This window comes from Cotesia glomerata, linkage group LG7 (genome assembly GCF_020080835.1).
Source record: "Cotesia glomerata isolate CgM1 linkage group LG7, MPM_Cglom_v2.3, whole genome shotgun sequence".
Taxonomy (NCBI): Eukaryota; Metazoa; Arthropoda; class Insecta; order Hymenoptera; family Braconidae; genus Cotesia; species Cotesia glomerata.
Window position 1 is genome coordinate 14,486,939 of NC_058164.1, and position 13,784 is coordinate 14,500,722.

General features: G+C 33.4%; 2 protein-coding genes across 2 annotated transcripts; both read left to right on the forward strand.

Annotated features, from left to right (window-relative positions):
- The first annotated feature begins 639 nt into the window (after window positions 1-639).
- On the forward strand, window positions 640-2,340 carry LOC123269648. The gene has a single exon (XM_044735481.1). The coding sequence runs from the start codon at window positions 640-642 to the stop codon at window positions 2,338-2,340; it is 1,701 nt and encodes a 566-aa protein (XP_044591416.1).
- Window positions 2,341-10,778: 8,438 nt separating this feature from the next.
- LOC123269649 lies at window positions 10,779-12,005 on the forward strand. Its single transcript, XM_044735482.1, has one exon. It carries the CDS (start codon window positions 10,779-10,781, stop codon window positions 12,003-12,005), a length of 1,227 nt encoding a protein of 408 aa, XP_044591417.1.
- Window positions 12,006-13,784: the final 1,779 nt, after the last annotated feature.

The window sequence follows — 13,784 nt, forward strand, 5'->3', positions numbered from 1 at the left end:
CAATTAAAGCGTGCAAAAGAATGACCAATTTGATTGTTACATCGAGGCAATTTAATTTGCAATTGTATCCATGATGGATATTTAATAAAAACAATTTTTTAAATTATTTTTATTATTAATAATGATATTATTTTTTCATCATTATTAATATTACTTGAGTAAGCTAGGTGTTATATTTCAATGATCGTAAAAATTATCTCTCTCTCTCTCTCTCACTCTCATACACTGATCTATAGTTTTCCATGCTTATTCTTTTCTCCCATTTAAAATATTGGTATCAAAAAATTCTTCTTAAATGTTTATATTATAATTTAATCATGCTTAATAATTTTTTCATTTCAGTTCATAAGTCTTCTGCTTGGTATAACCATCGGATAAATTATAATTTTTTTATATATTACACTCTCGTACCGCTACAGTTAAAAAACAATATTTTTCAAAATTAAAAAAAAATAAAGATAGTTCAGAAGTGTTGTATTGTTTTTTAAAAAATATAGTTAAAAGTGCTAAATTGTTTTTTTCTAACTTTATTCGAAAAAAGTGTAATATTTTTTTATGAGAAAAGAAATGAATGTAAGTTTATAATTCCGGGCCCGTGTGAGAAGGGGCTGCCCACAAGGTGGGGTTACCTCCCCTCTCATGTGGATCCTGGTCATCAATGAGCTCCTAGTGGCACTAGAAAACCTAGGAGTATATGCTGTAGGCTACGCCGATGACGTCGCACTGATGATTAAAGGCTCAAGCCCGACGGAGATGAGATGGAGAACACAACGTGCTCTAGATCTCATACAGAAATGGTGCATAGGAAAATCTCTAAGGGTTAACCCCAACAAAACAGAGATGGTACTCTTCACCAAAAGAAGGAAGCTGAAAATTATGGCTCCCTCTATCTTTGGCATGGAGCTTAAATTCTCAAAGGAGGTACGCTATTTAGGCGTAACTCTAGACAGTAAGCTCACATGGAGAAGCCATATCGAGAAGCAGACCCAAAAAGCAACTGCCACTTTCTGGGCATGCAGAAGAATATTTGGCATAACATGGGGCCTGAAACCAAGACTGATCAAGTGGATTTACACGGCGATCTTGGTTCCACAGCTCACCTTTGCCTCTGTTGTATGGTGGCCTTCGCTTAAGAAGAACATCAACATCAAGGCATTCCTAAAGGTCTACCGACTGTCGTTGCTAGGGATAACTGGGGCTCTAAGAACCACAGCTACCTTAGCAATGGGGGCGCTCCTGAACCTGGAGCCCCCGCATATCACTGCAGAAGCTCTTGCTATGAAAACAGCAATGAGATTGCTCTTTAACGGACACTGGACAAGGGCTAGGACGGGACATGCAGCCATCCTAAGGGACAGGGGACTCGACAGATTCCTAACCCAAGGAGGAGACATGAGCCCTCGAAGCTACCACTTCAGACGTCAATATAAGGTCCTTATCCCAAGTAGGCAGGAATGGGACGAGGAAAACAAGAGCATCCTGTCCCCCATAGGGCTAGTCTGGTATACGGACGGCTCAAAAACGGACAAAGGGGCAGGAGCTGGAATTTATAGCAGTGGACCGAAAACAGAAATCTCTCTACGGCTAGGGGACACTGCTTCGGTTTTCCAGACAGAGGTATACGCGATCTGGGCCTGTGTAGAGCACATTTCTAAGCTCAACCACAGGAACAAGCACGTGTACATCTGCAGCGATAGTTGCGCTGCGCTCAGGGCACTAGAACAAACTGAAGTGTCCTCGAGACTAGTGCGAAAATGCATAGACTCCCTAAATGAATTAGCAGAGTATAACAAAGTCAAACTACTGTGGGTACCGGGCCATAGCGGGAACGCAGGAAATGACAAAGCAAATGAGCTGGCGAAAGCGGGAGCTCGTAAAAGAGACCCTGAACCAGTAATCAGCATAGCGGTGCCTTTTAGTCTCATAAAGCAACACGCTTCCCTATGGACTAATGACAAGTTTCAGGAAGTGTGGGCAGAGGCAAAAGGCATGATGCATACGAGGGCACTTTTTAAAGGACCCTCCAAGACATTAGGCTTGTCCTTGATAGGGCTCGACAAGAAGCTGCTAAGGCTAACTGTCGGGTATATCACAGGACACTGGCTAACCGGCAGGCATCTGAGACGCCTAGGCATCTCAGATCACTCGATGTGCCCCAGATGCCTATCGGAGGAGGAAACTCCTCTACATCTAATCCTCCATTGCAGAAAACTGGCAACAGCCCGAAAGGACATACTAGGATTCTGCGATGGAGAGTCTATTGATATACAGGAGATTGGCGTGGGACAGTTGCTTCACTTCTTGAAGCAGACAGGCCTGGCCAATCTCCAAGCTATATAACGTAACCAACCTAGAAGGGCTGAGTACAATGGTCCAATAGGACTGAGTGCTTGGCTCAATGTCGGCTACAATATTCCCTCCCCCCCCCCCCTAATTCTAATTCTAATTCTAAGTTTATAATTTTTTTAATCTTATTTTTTTTCATATATGAGTTGAAAAACATTTTTTTCTCAAATAAAAAATTTTATTCACAAAATTTTTTTTTAATTTTTTTGATAAAAAATAATTTTTTCATAAAAAAAAAAAAAATTTTTTTTTCAGGCTTTAGAAGGAATGATATATAATATTTTTCTACCGATTCAATGGCTTATCAACATCGATTCAATTTTACAATCCATAATCGAGGAGTTAGAAGCTATAATTTCAAGAAGGGAGACTTTTCATGGATCTCTCTTTCAAGCAAATAATATCATTACACGGTTGGAGGTCAACCACAACACGTTAACATGGAAATTTCGAGTAGTTAATATTGAATTATCTGATACATATTATTTCTGTTTTAATGATCAACTAGCAGGAGATTGTAAAGGTCCATTGCTATTGAAGAAGGAAATAATTCATTCATTCAGTAAGTTGATTAATATTATAATTACTATTATAAAATATAATTACTATTATAAATATAATTTTTTATACGTTCTTGTTTGATTATGTTCCTGAAATACAGCGTGCTTTGGCCGAGGAGATGGGTTGAGAATTATTCAATTTCTGATCTGTCTTTTCACATCAAGCTACAACTAGAGGACGTTTTGATGCGCGGTGAAGATATTAATGGATGCAGCGTTAGTGTGGACGATGATCAAGCCACCCTCCTGTCCATCGCCGACGAAAGATTGCATTGGTCGTTTGAACTGATCAATGCTATACACCCTGAGCCTCTAATCATGGTTAATGGTGGGCACTTAACGACGATTCAAGAAGCATTGTATACACAATGGTGGGCTTTTAATGTTTATATACCGCACCGGCAAGAGGAAGAAGAAGAAGAAGAAGAAGAGGAAGATGATCTAGAAGATCAAAATTTAGAGTGTTTATATGAAATGCTTGATGATTCTTCTATTGACTTATCGGATGTAGAAACTGTTATTTTAAGTGATCTAGACACTTTAAGTGATTGTGATTAAAAAAAAAGATATTTTATTTTGTGTGTTAAATGTTTAAATAAAAAAAAATAAAATTTTATTTTTTTTAAATTAAAATTTTATTAATAAAAATTAAACATTCTTATAAATCACTTTTATTAATCCAGCTGTTATGGGTGGTGTCAAATCCCAACCATTTAACATAATATTTACTTCCTTTCTTTTTTACAATTTTTTCAACTAGGTATACATCAGGGTATTTTGTTTTGCTGAGTTCTTCACTGTAGAATGCTCCTTCGATTGGCTGATCCTGGTAATCTACAAGTTTGTACGTCGTTGGATTCGTATTCTGCACCTTGTTTATCGTAAATATTTCAGTTGTCCAGTTTGCTGTGTAACCTTTTTCGAATACATTTTTGTACTTGCTAATTCTTACTTTTTCTCCAACTTTAAATTTATTTTTTTTCACTAATTTTTTTTTTGGTAAATTAAGGGGTTTGTAAATACTCTTCTTCAAGTCTTGTTCATTATCAACAGTTACATCTGCAGGTTTCATTTTTATTGTTCTATGTTTAGTATTGTTGTAAGTATTCACCAAATCATCAATCATGTCGATCCACTTATAAGTACCGCGAGCTGTGAATTTTCGCCACATATTAGTTTTAAGTGTTCTATTAAATCTTTCACATATGGATGCTTTCAGATTACTAAATGTTGAGTACATATTAATTTTATATTTTTTCATAAGATTACGGAATTCTTGATTATAAAATTCTTTGCCTTGATCAACATGCAGATTTTTCGGAACTCTCCCTTGTTTTAATATAGAATTCATTGCTTTGGATACATCATTAGCACTTTTATTTTTTATAGACACAGCCCAAGCGTACTTGGAAAATATATCAATAACTGTTAGTAAATATTTATAATTATTATTTACTTTTGAATATGGGATCATTTCAACTAAATCAGCTTGCCAAGTCTCATCAAGTCCTCGAATATCAACATGGCGACGTTGATAATTTTTACGAGCTGGTCTGTGAAGTTCGTATGCTATTGTCGATTTTTTATCTTCCATTTTTTTTTTATTATAATTGTGTTCCTAATTCTTCATGTTTCGGTTTCTTTCTTTTTAATTCTTTATTTTCTTTTTTCAACAAATCAAGAGATGTCCTCAATGATACTGTTATGTCGTGGTATAATTCTAACATTATTTTATTTGTCTGGATAATATAAATTTTATTCTTTTAAAATATATTTTTAAAAGAAATGAAATTTACAGCAGACACTGATAATGAGAAACGCATTAAGTGTCTCGTCCGGCCTCGCCAAAAAATTTCCCGACATTAGGCAGGCTTATCTCTAAGGATTAAAAAGACCCTAAATACACAAGTAAATGGGAGTTTTATTGCCCTCTGTATTGACAGCATTTTTGAACAAGAACCTTAGAGATTTTTAAACGTTAATAGGATTAAAGTTAAGAGAATAATAAATTTAAAACTTTTAAAAATAGGTAATTTTAAATAACTAAAATTAATAATAAATTTAACAACAAATTAATAAATAACATTCACGTAAATAAGAAATATCTAAATAGTTAGAAAAAAAATAAGAATTAATAACTAAACAATAGAAAATATTTAAATAATTATTTAAATATTAATAAATTACAATTGTCGACAATTGCATAAATAATTATGCGCGAAATGAATAACTATAAGAAATGAATATCATTATTCGTAAAATAAACTAAATAAATAAATAAGCTAGTAATAATTATAAATAAAATATAAGACTTAGTTAACTAAGAAAAACTATGTGTTTGTGTGCATGTAAATGTGCTTACACGTATACCAATACATAGGTATATTTTAGCCTATAAGTAAGAGAGAGAGGCACATCATGCCTCTGGGCCCAAGGAAGGGAGTTCAAGCGAACATCTTGGAAAAATCGGAAGAGAGGGTAGAAACTAAGGGAAATAGACAGCTAATTGGCTACTGTTTTCCCCCAATTAGTAATTTGGAAACGCCCGGAAATGCGAGTCCCAAAAAGAACTTCGCATGAACTCTCTCTCGTCTTCCTGACCCCGAACTGTGCGGATCGCCCAGTTAGCTAGTGACCGTGGTTTACCCTCACGCAGCTAAATAGTTTATTTTAAATTAAAATCAGTGTCTTTGAATAAATTTCCATTTGTTATTTTAAAGTAAAAATCGTAATAATATTTTAAAACAATTCTTTTAACTTCAATAAAAATAAATAATTAATTAAACACGCTAAATAATAAAAATAATTGATCAAAGGAGCCACGTGTATCAACGTAACAATATAGGTATGTGTTCAAACTTATTGTAGTTCCCCACGTGTTCAATATTGAATTATTTAATTTAAGTCTGAATCAATAGAATTTTGTAAGAAATAAGCATTTAAGCATTTAACTTTGTAACCTTTGTAGCATTTCAATCTTTTGTAACTTTTATTAATTTAATATTGAATAACATAAATTTGAAACGAAATAATTTATTTAAAACTATAAACCAATATCCTTTCGTAATACTTCTGGGTTCCCGATCTAGTGGTTGAAAAATACCAGGATCAAAATAAATTTAATAATTTACGTTCAACGATTTGGACGTAACAATACAACTTCTGAATGTAAATGAGAAATTATTTCTAATTGATCTTCTCTTATAGTCTTCTCTAATGAAAGTAATTCTTTATTTATAAAATCACGCATAAATTTCAATGTTATTGCATCATTATTATTCACTGGTTGTCCAACTTCACATAATCTTTTGTTTTCTAAATCAAATTGCCCGTCAGAATTTATTTTAAATCCTCTTCCTGGAGCTCCTGGAGGACCACTAACAACTGCTACAGCTTTCAAAGAACGTCCAAATATATCAATACTCATTTTTTTTGTTGTTCAGATCACTTCAACAGTTCACAAACTAATGCTAAAATTTCTGAAATATTACTTCTAATATATAATTTCAGCCTCTCTTAATTCTTCAATAATCGAAATAATTTCATTAGTATGACTGGTATTACCAGCTGATTGAGAGGCCATTAATAGACGTAATCTTTCAACCAGTTCATTAGAATCATCCCAGTATACATAATTCATATTTTTATTTTTCTTTTTTACTATCATGTGGCTAGGTAAACCTCCACCTTTCGAAAATTTTGCATGTCTTTTTGCTAGGAATTCAACAAGATAATTTTTGAATTTGGGTGACGGATCATTGAAAATACTTGTATTTGGCTTGTAATTTTTCCAATACATATTCGTTCTTTCAACAATATCTAAGTAGTATTTCTTATCATTCTGTGTTACAAGTGAATCTTGAGGTTTTTTTTGAATAATAATTCCAATAAACCATGAGTCATAGGATAAGCTTTGTCTTGAATATTAATTTCATCATTATTGAAATAAATACTTGAATTTCAAATGAATATTGCTTTATTTTTTTTACGAACACCATATCTAAAATCATTCTCTTTGTGATTTCGATTTAATTTTTGTATGTAAGTTTTTAATAAACAATCCGTTTTGGCAGGAGTACTTGAAGCTAGTGGTTCTGTGGATCGACGCTGTCTGCTGCTGCTATTAATGAAACTTTCATCATCAGAGATCAAACTACCAAATTCATCTAATTGTTGGTCCTGGTTTTCATTTTTTGTTTCTTCTTTTATCTCTTTTTTTATGTCTTCTTGTTTAATTTTTCGCCCTGACGATTCAATAAGAGTTTTCAATGGTGTGACTATCGGCTTGAACATTTCATTCATGGCTTTTTCAGCTGTATCTCTTCCTAACTTCAAGAGTTTATGTTTACGTCGGATAGCATCACTTGCCTGAGAAATTTGATGTAAAACATCCTTTTGTTTTAAAATGTCCTCCGACTTCATGTTGATTTAACAAACTACTTAACTGGTATGATTAATATTTATCCAATAGAGGTTAATTTATACGAATGAAACAGTCAAAACCCTTACGATATCTTCCGTTATTTAATTCACTGTCTTTATCAATTACTACAAAGCCATACTTATTATCATTCCAACACGCTGAGCATAAGTCCTTGAAAGTATTGTACTGCATATCAGTATTTACATAATCATCGTAAATGTGTTTTAAATTCATTTCATCTTGTCGAAATATAACTAAAAAATTAATATTGTCACGAATCAGATGTTTGGGAATGCGAGTATAGGTTTGACAAAGATAAAAACTATCGACATTTTTGTGTCTACCCATACAGAAATAGGCTCTTATATGATCCTGTTTTTCACATGCTACATCATCAAATATCATCAATGAGTTGGGTTTAGCATCTTCAGGTTTTATTACATCTCCATGCTCATTGAAAGGAAAAAATCCGATGCCTTCTATAGGTTTCAAAAGCGACTCTAAAAACTTATATTTTGGCTGTTCAAGTGATTTTGAGTAGAGGTAAATATTATCAAATCTCAATCCATTTGGATGTATAATGATGGATAACAAAGCATTGGTCTTTCCACAGTTTGATGGACCACAAAACATTGCACGTACACTGTTGGGTAACAGAGAACCGTATCTTTTAACTTTTTTTAATCCAGTACCTTGAACTATTTGATCAAAATTAGTCACCGGTAATTTAGCTGATTGATGTTGGAACTTCATGTTTACCACTCACAGCAGTATTGTCAACTCTTTGATTTTTGCTATAAGTATATGCTTTTATACGATTTTTTTATTAGTCATTATGCTACCGTCATGGAGTATAGACGTGTCAAAGGTAAAGGTTTAGTTAATAGAATTATCAATAAACTCCCATTTGAATTACATGTACCTGGCTACCAATACTGTGGACCTGGCACAAAATTAGCTAAAAGGTTAGCTCGTGGTGATCCTGGTATTAATCAATTGGATACAGCGTGCAAAGAACACGATATAGCTTACTCGAATAATCGTGAAAACTTAGAAGCACGTCACGAGGCTGATAAAGTACTTACCGAAAAAGCGTGGCAAAGAGTTCAATCAAAAGACGCTGGTATTGGAGAAAAAGCAGCTGCTTGGAGTGTAAATAAAATTATGAAGCTAAAGAGACGATTTGGAATGGGTTTGAAGAGCAAGAAGAAGAAGACTAGTGGCAGAAAAAGAAAATCAAACGTGAAAAGTATTAGTAAAAAGAAAAAGATGAATAAGAAGGTAGCACTGAGGAAAATTGTAGGAGAGGCTAAAAAATCTATGACAGCTGGTGGTGATCCAATTAAAACGGCAATGATTGGTGCACGTAAGGCAGTTAAAAAATCAGGTGGAAGAAAAAATATTAGACTCCCACGTATTTTGCCAGTACCAGTTAAAACTGGTGGCATTATTCCGTTAATGATTCCATTATTTGCAGGTCTTTCAGCAACCGGTGCTCTTGCAGGTGGAGCTGCAGCTATTGCAAAAGCTGTAAATAGTGCAAGTGCAGCTAAAAATCAACTAGCAGAGAGTAAGAGACATAATGCAAAAATGGAAGAAATTGCTGTTGGTAAAGGATTATACTTGAGACCTTACAGACGTGGAATGGGTTTATATTTGAGACCTTATCCTAAAGGTAAAGGAGTATCAAAAAACAAGTAGAGCTACCACACCGAGCACTTACAAATAAGGATATATTAAAGTATGTCAGAGAATTGAAAATTCCAAATTTTAGAGGAGTTTTCATGAGAAACGATTTACCAAAAACTGGTCCTAAAAGAAATGAATCAGCTATAATCAACTTAGATGACAAATATGGACCTGGTACCCACTGGGTATGTTACAAAAAGATTGGTAATAATGTAACTTATTTTGATAGTTTTGGAAATTTACAACCACCACAAGAAATTGTGGATTATCTCGGTGTTGGTAGCATAAAATATAATCACAAACAATATCAAAATTTCAATACAATTATATGTGGACATCTATGTCTTAAATTTTTCACTGGAGAACTATAAATTCATGGAAATTACGCTTGAGTTAACAGTCATGGCTGAGTCATTTACATTAACACTTACAGGATCATCATCAGTGTTGGAGGCTAATTATTTCCCTCCTATTGAATTATCACCAGACAAAAATTATGTATTAGGACTTGTAGAGTTGCTTACATTTAATTCAATACCCAATATTGATATTGGTGCTAATAAATTCTACGTGACTTATCCATCAGATGGTGTTATTAATCAAAGACCTTATGATGATAATGATAGCAATGATGTGAATGCATACTACAATGTTGTTGGTGGTGGTGGTGGTGGTGGTGGGGGAAAAAAAGTTGTAAAAAATAATGTAAAAAGAGCCAAAAGAAATGTATCGATTATTACAAGGATTGACGATGATTATAATATACCACAAGCTATTGAAATAACATCAAAGCCAAAGACTATAGCGTTAACTTTACCAACTGGAAGCTATGAAATTGAAGATATTGAAACATATATACGTAAATCATTGCCAAAACTCAGTTTAAAATTAAAAGCGAATAATAATGAGCTGAAAAGTGAAATTAAATGTGATCAATTTATAGATTTCGAACCAGAAGACTCTATAGGACGATTGTTAGGGTTTACAGATCGTCAACTTGAGCCTCATAAAACGCATTCGTCAAATTTACCTGTTGCTATACTCAAGCTTAACGTACTAAGAGTTGAGTGTAATATTACATCAAACGCGTATATAAATGATCGGAGAGTGCATACTATTCATGAATTTTTTCCCAGTGTACCACCAGGATTTAAGATTGTGGAAGTACCATCTCACGTCATTTACCTTCCAATACTCACGAAGGCAATACACAATATAAGACTACACATAGTTGATCAGAATGGAAAATTAGTAAATTTTAGAGATGAAACTATAACAATCAGACTGCACGTGAAAAGTTTATGAATTATGGGAATAGTTTTCGAAACAAAAAGTGGTGCCGGATATAAAAAGACATTACCATGGATGAAATTTACCAGTCAGCGAATACCCCGCAGACCATTAACACATCAGAACGCCCAGTTCCTAAAAACTCTCGGACTAAAATTACGTGGAAAATCTTCAAAATAAATTGCTGCTATCTAGCTTGTGTTATACCGAAACGTGACTCTTAAGAACACTCTATAAATTTGATTGTAACTTCATTATTCATTCATTGATCGATGTGCCTTCGTAATGTCGAGTGATAAAGCTTCGGAAAATCTCAAAACATACTTGACAAGTCAAAAGCGTGCATACGGTACGGATTTTAAAAAAGATTCCAAGGATTACACACCAAGCTATATAAAAGGGGGTACTGTATACAAAGGCTCACCGTCTGGAGATAAGTATGGAACAATAGGAGATAAACGCTATAAATAATGGCAGAAATTTTAAATATCCAGCGACCAATCATATTTGATGACTCTATAGCTCATTGTGAGGTGCATGCGCATCAACCGTATGCATCAGCAACACTAAATAACAACGATGAAGTGAGGATAACAATTCAAAATCAAAATTTGTGTATACTTCCAAGCAAAAGTGTACTACACATCATCGGTAAATTCACGAAAAATGATGATACAGCTGTTGCCAATACAACTAACTTTGTGAACATGGGAATAACTCATATGATCAAAGAGTTCCGACTATTGATAAATGGAGTAGAAGTGGATCGGAATAACAATGTTGGTATAACTAGTTTAATGAAAAGATATTTATCATTTAGCCCCAATCAATTAAGTACTTTGGAAAATGCCGGCTGGTTGATGGATAATGAGGTTAAGTTTACCGATGATGCAGGAAACTTTGACTTTATCATTCCACTTAATGTTTTAAGTGGTTTTGCTGAAGATTATCTTAAAGTTTTGATGAATGTTCAACTTGAAATAATTCTAACGATATCAAACAGTGATATAAATTCTTACATACAAACAAATGCTGCTGCTGCTGCTGAAGAAGTAAAAATCACACTTCAAAAAATTGAATGGATTGTACCGTACATAACTCCAGCAGATAAGGAAAAAATTCAAACTCTGAATTACATCGCCAGTGATCCTGCTATAACAATAAGTTTTCGGACTTGGGAATTGTATGAGTATCCTCTGTTACCTGCAACTTCAAAACATATTTGGGCAGTCAAAACCTCAACTCAGCTCGAAAAGCCACGTTACGTTGTTCTTGGATTCCAAACAGCAAGAAAAAATGATGCTCGGAAAGATGCTAGCAAATTTGATCACTGCAATTTACGGAACATCAAATTATTTTTAAATTCACAAAGTTATCCCTATGGTGACTTGAATTTAGATATACCTCACAACCACTATGCTTTATTACACCATATGTATACAGATTTTCAAACATCATACTATAACAAAGAAGCTGAACCTCTCCTATCGAAAAAAAAATTTTTGGATCAAGCACCACTGTGTGTAATTGATTGCTCCAAGCAGAACAAAGCTATAAAATCTGGACCTGTTGACATTCGATTGGAATTTGAATCAGTTGATCGGTTTGCAACCAACACAACAGCATACTGTTTAATTATTCACGATCGTATCATTGAATACAATCCTATAAGCAGCACTGTTCGTAAGTTAGTGTAAAAGAATGGTTGTTACTTTCCATCTCACACCAACTGTGCATTATATGCATGTTTGGAAATATGCATATAAAAATGCAAGGAAGGGGGAATGGGAACAGGCTGCGAGAGACAGAGACAGATTTAAAAACAGAATTTTAAAAATTAGTGAAAAATTGGATCCAATATTAAATAAAAAATTATCACAAATTAAACTTTTCAAGTAAATATAATGTTTAAGTTGATATATATATATATATATATATATATATATATATATATATATATATATATGTATCAAATGAAATCTTTATTGATAAATAAAAAAAAATTTTTTTAATACAATGTGTACATTATTATTTTAATGCATAAGTTTCCTAGTACTGTAAGTAGAATAATATAAAAAATTATTTTTAACTTATTTCTCTAAATTACATTGTAAGCAAAATTTTCGATATGGATATAAATATATACCGGATGTTTCCCAATCAGCACCGGTTTTAGGATAATGTTGCTTACAGAATGAATATTCTTTTACTTCTTCATTGTGTTTTAGATGCTCTGGTAATTGATCCCAAATGAAGCGTATTTCTCTTTTGGCAAAGTGAAGTAAAAAGTGTGAATCCAGGCAGGCCAGATCTCGAGGAGTCATCTTTCGTAAAGTCATCGATTGATTAGAAGTGGACAATTGATTAAAAAGTTGAACTGATTTTTCGTAGCTAGGTTCACAACCGTAAAATTTTAAATACCATAATTTGAGTTGTTGAACGTTTTGAAATGCACAAGCTTTTAAATATCCAGTTGAAGTATGTACTGCAGATGGACACTTGAAATGTGTAAATTCGATGGTATCAATTGAATAATGACGCATTTTCGTTAAATCTATGATCACAACAGATGGATCATCAATTAATTTTTCAAGCCACTGTTTCTTTTGTTCACCTTCAACGAATAAATAGCTCAAATGACGCTTTAAAATGTTGAAAATTTCCCCAAGGACTTTATACGCAGTTTTACCAACATCCCAGCTAATTCCATGACGACGTCCATGACAGTCGAGATTTTGCTTAATAACAGATGCACTAGTAATCATCATTGGAGACTTAAATAAATGATAGTCACACTCATAAACACCATTGGATTTATATTCATCCGTTATCTTAGTGACACAAAATTCCTTCACTGTAAATGAACCGTTTGGCATAATATAACCGGTAAAATCAATTAAGTATTCCATATTTCACTTTTTTTTCAAATTAGTAAATTAAAAAATTATAAGTTTAACGTCAACTGGTGGGCTATCCGAATCTTCTCCGGGATATTTAAAGCCTATTAATAATATGTTTTTAAAATGCGCGAATAATATTTTAACTTTCCTATCATCACATGTAAATTCTTTTGTAGTATGAGATACTCTGAACTGAGAACTGTCAATATCACTAAAAGTTTCACTAGGAGCTTCACTCGGAGCTTCACTGGAAGTTTCACTATCACTGGATGAAGCACTTACTTCATCGAACTCGATTTGCGCAGAATGATCACATGAATCGTCGCATGAGTGAAGTCTGAAATAAATTTAAATTCTTAGAAAACAGAATACGTAAATTTTTAAGTATAATTAATGATTTTAAAAAATTACCTCAATCGTTTCCGATTCATTGTAGAGTTACTGTTGAACGACACGTAATTCAAGTTTTTGGAATTTCTGTGAAATTTCTAACAGTTTTTGGCTTAAATTTAGTTTATCCACACAGTTTGAACAAGATACTTTTGTATACGCAGTTTTAAATAAGTCGTCAGTTAT

Excerpts from the sequence above, each read along its gene's own strand:
- LOC123269649 (XM_044735482.1), top strand. The coding sequence starts at position 10,779 with ATGGCAGAAATTTTAAATATCCAGCGACCAATCATATTTGATGACTCT.
- LOC123269648 (XM_044735481.1), top strand. The coding sequence starts at position 640 with ATGTGGATCCTGGTCATCAATGAGCTCCTAGTGGCACTAGAAAACCTA.